The 7,359-nt window shown below is 48.9% G+C and overlaps 1 protein-coding gene across 1 annotated transcript; it reads right to left on the reverse strand.

Annotated features, from left to right (window-relative positions):
* Window positions 1–472: 472 nt before the first annotated feature.
* LOC102871662 (transmembrane protein 205-like) lies at window positions 473–3,803 on the reverse strand. The gene is made up of 3 exons (XM_006879819.1): window positions 3,704–3,803; window positions 1,877–2,040; window positions 473–772 (listed from the first exon to the last, which is right to left on the reverse strand). The coding sequence occupies exons 1-3, from the start codon at window positions 3,801–3,803 to the stop codon at window positions 473–475; spliced, it is 564 nt and encodes a 187-aa protein (XP_006879881.1).
* Window positions 3,804–7,359: the final 3,556 nt, after the last annotated feature.

The raw sequence follows: 7,359 nt of genomic DNA on the forward strand, positions 1-7,359 counted from the left end.
CAGCACTTTAAGCACCATCCTGACAATGAGAAGCAAAGTCCGCCCCCTTCTGGGCAAGATTTAGTGGGCACTGCTCGCTGCAAGGTCAGAGAAAAGGGACCTGGCATAGTGTTATAGAAGACCCATGATGGGTCTGCAGTTGAGGAGAAGCCACTGTGGCTAGAAACAGGCCTACCATTAATCTGGGATGACTGAGAATATGGATGCCAGCCTCCTGCTAGCTTAAATGGGATGGCTCAGAAGCCACTTTGGGCTGTGTAGTCTCTGAGCAAGTTCTGTGTATACTACAAGTCTAGTACCTTCTGTTACAAGAAGGTTGGAAAGATCCTAGGGTCCATTAGAGATTTCACATATATCTGGGAGGAATGGGGGCTTGAGGACCTTCACCGCAGCTCACTTGTTTGAGTAAGCCCCTTCCCAAGGCTAAAGGCTCACTTGGGAAAACATCATAAGGCCCATCCTGTTGCAGAGACTAGAGTGTGGAGAGGTGTGTGGCAAGGTAGTGCAGGCTCAGGCTATTACAAGCCATGCAGCCCAAGTTGCAGAGGAACGAGAGGCAATGGTAGCCAGTGAGGTGGCAGCACAGAGCCTGATAGCGGTGATTGGTGGTCTGCAGGTGGGTGTAGGACTTCCTGGAGAAGAGGCTGATATCATGGCCCAGACCGTAGCTCTGTTCAATGATGTGCATGTCAGCCATAATGTCCGACGTCATCTGCCCAAACCACTGGGCGTTCAGCATGGCCAAGGCCACACACACAAACAGGATGACCAGCTGCAGCAGGGTGGAGGAGAGAGGATTGGGACATGCCTGACCTGCTGCCTTATCCCACCGTGACAGCCTTGTGGGCTGCAGCACTCAGACCTGGGTTCAAGCTATGCTCCCATCTAGTGGTACCCTGGGCAAGTTAGCCTCAGAATCTTCTGCAAAAATGAGGTCCATCAGGGTATATGCACTCATTATATAATAGTGATAATACTGTTTCCCTTTCTCCCTCAAGTCTGCAAGAGAAAAGCTTCAGCCACCGCACAAGCAGATTGTTTGCAGGTCACAGTCCTGAAGGAGAGTGTCCTAGCCCTGATGTTGGCACCCAGATCCAGGATGTCTACCTCCAATTCAAAGGGTGCTGGGAGCACTGCAATTCTTGAGTTAGAAATACCTTCCTGCCCACAGATTCAGAGGTGGTTTGGACATTTGCAGCTACAGCAGGCTGGAAAAGAACGATCTGCTATCACCCTGCCAAAACCTTTTCTGAGGCCAGCTCTGGGCACCAGCTATGACCTCAAGGAACACCCAGGCCATCAGAAAAATGGTAGACATGATGCCGCTAAGCTCCAAGCAGCACAACTGGCTCATCAGCGGTAGAAATGATTATTCATTGACAGGGATGGGGAAGGACTTAGGAGAGGCTTCTCAGGAGGAGGTGACATATCAGTTAGGTCTCAGAAGATGAAGAGGCCCAGGAAAAGGAAGAACATTCTCAGCAAATGTGAAGATGTGGAAGGAAGCCTTGCCTGACCTTTGGTCTTCTCTGATAGGATGGTCTGTATCCTTCTCTTTGCCCCATGCATCTTTCACTCCTTATTCTTATCACTCCTTTACACTCATTTTCCCAATGACCAGCTGTCATGCTGGAGGAACAATGAGCAGTGTAGGGGCACCAGAGCCAAGGTGAGACAGAGTAGCAGGAGGTGAGCATTGCCATGGGTAATGGTTTTGAACAGTCAGCGGGCCTAGGTATTTGCATTTGGCCCTTTGTAGTCCTGGGCTCCCTGAAGAGAACTAGGTGCACTTTAAGCAGAGGGTGGTAAGCCCAGAAGGGCTTTCCTAAACTCCAGCAGCTAGAGTAGGGGCTGGGCTAGCAAGGGGCCTGCTTACCTGAGTGGTCTCTTCTTCACTGAGGAGCTCCCTCGGGTGGTACATGGCAAAAAGTATCAGGTTGCAGAAGGCACAGACAGAGCCGATGTGGAAGTAAAATGGGAAGAGGCGGCTCTGGATGAAGCCCAGCATATGCCTTGGCAAGCTGCTGCCCATCACAAAACCTGTGGACAGATGAGGCATCAGTGGCCTTCTGGGAGCCCCTGGCCTGCCCATCCCCTTCTCCTGTCACAGTAAAAGCAGGTGGAGTGTCATCGTTAAGAACACCATCAGGTTAGAGCACGAGTGTTCAAAGTCCCGCTCTGCCACAGAACAGCTGTGTGCTTCTGGGCAAGTTTCTTGACCTCCTTGTGCCCCAATTTCTTCACCACCAAAAACCTCACTGCCATTGAGTTCATTTGACTAACAGCAACCCTGCAGGAGAAAGTAAACGGCCTCACAGGAAAAGGCTGGAAGTCATTTAGAAGCACATTGCCCAATTTTCCTCCCGTGCAGCAGCTGGTGAGTTCGGGTCTCATTTTTGTTGTTGTTGTTGTTGTTGTTAGTAGATGAATGCCTTAACCACAGAGCCACCAGAATTCCTTCATCTACAGAAGAAAGTTTAATAATTGCAGCTATTCAAGGGGCTGTGATGAGGATTAAATGGCATAATCCATGTAAAGTGCACAGAATGGTGCCTGGGAGGTGGCAGGTGCCTAGTAAGCTACAGTTGGGCACCAGGCACCCTGTGGGGCAACTCTGACTTAACCCTGGCTTCTCAAACACCTAGGGGCCCTGACAGTACAGTGATTAAAGTACTCAGCTGTTAACCCAAAGGTCTGTGGTTCAAACTCCATTGGAGAAAGATGGGAAGTCTGCTTCTGTAAAGATTTGTAAACAACTGATAGGTTTGAACCACCTGTCTTTGAGTTGGCAGAGAAACTCCTTACCACAGGCTACCAGAACCCCCCTAAATATATGTACACACACACACACACACACGCACTCTGTAGATAATCCATGTGCCTATTTAGAGGTGGAGAGTGAAAGAGGGGAGACCCTAGAGAGTAGTTCTACTCGATCTAGATATAAGGTAATTTTAAGTCAGAATCAACTCGACATTAGTGGATGTTCTGCTTTCTCAGACCCTTGATGAGGGAGTCCCATGACACTACAGCTCCACGCTAGATGGAAGAGATCAGACCCCTCCATGGTGGACACAACCCTCAGGAGTCACCTCCCTTGGAAACCATGAGTCCTAGAGGCCTAGCGAGACTGAGACTGGCCATGTCTATTTTATATCCCACATTCTTGGTGCCATGGGTAGTCCTGGAGGGGAAGCATAAGTCCTAGGACCTGCTGTGCAGGCTGGGGTCTGCCTGATCCCGGGGAGTCTCTGCCCTCTCTAAGCCTAGTTTTCCGTACCTGTAAATGGAGAAATACCAGTCTGCTGCACATAGTTGTTAAAAAGCTATAGATGGGAGGGCACTGCATCACTGCCAAGACTTTTTTTTAATTACCAGGCAGCATAACTCTTCACCTAAGAGCATGCCAAAGCATGGTGCTTCCCCCTCCCCCCTTTTTTCAAAGTATGGCTTTTGATACTCTACAGATAATAATAGCTTGGATTCTGGCTCTTTTACAAAAGGCTGTATGCAAATTACTTAACCTCAATTTCTTCCTCTGTAAATTGAGGCAAAAATATTGCCCAATGTACATGTGTGGGTGGGTGTTGAGCTGCCTCGGTGAGATCCGACACCTCAGCCTTGAGCTGGACACGTGGCAGGGGTCCAGTGATACCAAGAAGCCCAGCAAAAGTTATGGGCTGCACGAGTCCCTGAGACACACCTGAGATGCATGTCACCCAGATCTGCATGCCCCAGAAGGTGGCGAGGAAGACCAGGTGAAGAGTCTTGATGAAGTCCGAGGGCTCTCTGTCCGTGGGCATGCTGCCTGATGCCAGCAGTCAGTCTCTCCACTGGTGTCTGCACCAATCCTGCTACTTCAGGGCACAGAGAAAGGCTCGGGTTGAGTTCCCAGACAGTGGGGCAAAGGACTGCTTCCCATGTGAGGGCATCCCACTGGCACACGCCGGCTCCCACTTGTGCCCTAACTTTTCCAGTCTTCCTCCTACTCACTTCTCACACCAATCTGACTGCAGGTTCTCCTGCCAGGTTGCTTCCTAGTTCCATGCCTGTCCTCTAGCTGTTCCCTACCTGAGTGAGAGGCCCTTCCCCTACCTGGTTCAACTGCCAAAACCTACCTATCTTAGGAGCAGCTCAGTCCATACCTCCACTGGATGTTTTTTCCTGTACCTCTGCTCTTAAACTTTTCCTGTATTTCCTTTCAGCCCAAAAGATACTTGCCTACCTGGTCCACCTGCCAAAAACTTTCCTGTCTTAGAAACTCAATCCCTTTCCCTGAATCTCCTACAATGTAGCCAACTCTTCATTCCTCCCCCTCCCCCTCTGGACATCTGTCCTAGGCCCTGGACACTGCATTACACCTATCTGCCCAGTTGTCTGCCTCCCCTTCCATACTCTGACATGTCAGCAGGCAGGGGCCAGATGAGGATTCATCTGAGTGCTGGAGCTGGACCCAGCGCGGGGGTTCAGTGAATGGACTGATGGTGGACGAGTGGTAGAGTGAGATCAAGAAGGAACCCAAGTGCTGTTCTGAGGTGCCTCCTGCACACACACAAGCATCAGCAACCGCGTCCCCATAATGAATACCAACATAGCCACCTGTATCTTCTCCACGAAGACCTGTGGCATCCCTAGCTCTAATAGTGGACCGGCGAGGGATGAGCACTGACAGCGGCACACCTGGTATTCAGATCCCCTCAATCCCCAAGGCCCTGATGCCCTGAGACTGCGGAGGAAAGGCCGAAGACTTGGCTGGGGCCAGAGTTCGCTCCCTGCGCCGCCCGCACCACACGTAGCGCGCCATGGGCTTCCGGATCGGCTCCAACCTGGCGCGCACCCAGTCCGCGCGCTCCCTCCCCGCGACGCCCCAGCCACCTACCGAGCGCGCGGCTGGCAGCTCCCGAGGTGTGGTCCCGTGTGCGCTAGACCCTGGGAGGACTCTGGGAGTGAAGTGACGAGACTGGGCGAGGCGGGTCGTGGGATGGGCCCTGGGAGCTCCCCTTCCTCTGGGGGCGGGGCCGGGCCGGCTGGGTAAGGGGAGGGAAGTGGGCCTCCAGGACGAAGCTTCCTGGGACTGGTGCCTCTGGGCTCAAGGGTCCCTTATCGAGCACCTTGGCAGTTCCTGATACATCCATATTCTTCTCCAACACTTCAACTCAAAGGCATCAATCTTTCTTTGCTATTCCTTATTCCTTTTCCAGCTTTCTCATGCATTTGAAGCAATTGAAAAATACCATGGCTTGGGTTTTTTTTTTGTTGCTGTTAGGTGCCATCTGATCAACCCTATGAACAAGAGATCTGAACCTTGTCCTATCATGTGCCATCCTCATGATCTCTGATATGCTTGAGCCCATTGTGACAGTCACCGTATCTTGGGTTGCTTTTTGTGTACCATCTAGTTGGAACTGACCCATAGTTTTCAGAGGCAGTTAATCGCTAGGGAGATTGCCCATCCTTCTCCCATAGAGTAGCTGGTGGATTCAAGCTGTGTACCTCTCTGTTGGCAGCACAATTCCTTATCAGTAAGCCATCATGGCTAGGTGAACTTACCTGGGGATATTGTTGCTGATGTCAGATTGATCATGGTTAATTGAGAAGAATGGGAATCCCAGAATATCTGACTGTGCTCATCTGAATCCTATATCTAGACAAGAAAACTTGTCCCAACAGAGCAAAGGAACACTGCATGCATATCAAAAAAGGAATATTTCAGAGATGTATCCTTTCTCCATACCTTTTCAGTCTATATGTTGAACAGTTCATTTGGGAGGCTGGACTATGAAGAAGAACGTGTCATCAGGATTGGTGGAAGACAGCAACAATCATGCATTATACAGATGATACAACCATGATCACAGAAACTGAGGACGACTTGAAGCATAATATAAAGAAAACAAAGATACTCACCACAGGGCAATATGATAGACAGAGAAAGACTGAGGTTGTTAATTATTTAATCTGGATTGGATCCACTGTCAACATCCTTGGCACCAGCAGCCAGGAAATCAAAAGATGAGTTGCATTGGGAAAATCTGCTGTCAGAGACCTCTCCTGAGTTCTTAAGAGCAATTATGTCAGTTTAGAGACTAAGGTGCACCTGATTCAGGCCTTGGCCTTCTCAGTTGCTTGCTATGCATCTGAGAGCTGGACAATAAATAAGGATGATGAAAAAAGAATAAGTGCCTTTGTGTTGTGGTGCTCGAGAAGAGTATTGAACATATCGTGGACCGCCAGGAGAACAAATAGGTCTGTCTTGAAGAGGGTGAAACCAATTTTTCTCCTTGGAGGCAAGAATTTTGAAGCTTTGTCTCACATACTGTAGGCATGCTACCAGGAGTGATCAGCCCTTGGAGAGGACATCAAGCTTGGAAGGGTAGAGGGTCAGCGCAGTAGAGAAAGACCCTGGATGAGATGGCTTGACATAGTGACTGTGGCAATGGGGGGTGGGTGTGTCCGAGACAATGAGGTTGCCTCAGGTTCAGAGCCATTGTTCATAGGACCTCTGTGAGTCATATTTGACTAGATGGCACATAACAACAAGAAGCAATCTTGACTAAGTGGACTTAAGTCACATCTTTGCTTTATAACATTTTAAAGATGTTTTAGATTTGCCTAATGTGTTGTTTGATTTCTTTTAAAGTAACTTATTATTTAAGTTAAAGTTTTACAGAGTAAATTGGTTTTCCATTCAACAGTTCATACACGTTATGTTTTGCTATTACAATCCTCATATTCGTACAGCACTCCTCCAGTTTGTTCCCTAGGCTTTTCCCCATGTGTCCTTTCTGAGTGCTTCCTGTCTTCTAAGTCATTGCTATTGGAACCAACTCATAACTGACTGTCAATTGGGTTTCCAAGGCTATAAATTCCACAGGTACAGGATTCAAATCCACCAGCCACTCTGCTGCAGAAAGATGGGCAGTCTCCTCCCATGGGATTTACTGCCTCTGAACACCCACTGAGGGTCAGCTATGGGTCAGTTATGCCTTAATGGTACACAACAAACTGCATTAGATATTGCCCATCTTTCTCCTGTGGAGCAGTTGGTGAATTCAAACCTCCAGGGAGGTGTGACCTTTGGGTTTAGTGGTACAACTCCTTGACCACTAGACCTCCTTTCTAAACTTCACCCAAATTGAGAGCAAATGCTCTCAATCTGATCTTGATTGTTCTTGCTTGATTTCCTGGCTGCTACTGTCATGGGTGTTGATTGTGGAGCCAAGTAAATGAAATCCCTGGAACTCCAATCTTTTGTTTATCATGCATGATGTTGCTTATTGGTATGAGGATTTCTGCTTTATATATATTGAGTTGTTCTGAAGGCTGCATTCTTCCTTTTCTCAGAAAGTGCTTCAAATT

Source organism: Elephantulus edwardii, unplaced genomic scaffold, assembly GCF_000299155.1.
Source record: "Elephantulus edwardii isolate Elephantulus edwardi_28Jun2011 unplaced genomic scaffold, EleEdw1.0 scaffold00005, whole genome shotgun sequence".
NCBI classification, from domain to species: Eukaryota; Metazoa; Chordata; class Mammalia; order Macroscelidea; family Macroscelididae; genus Elephantulus; species Elephantulus edwardii.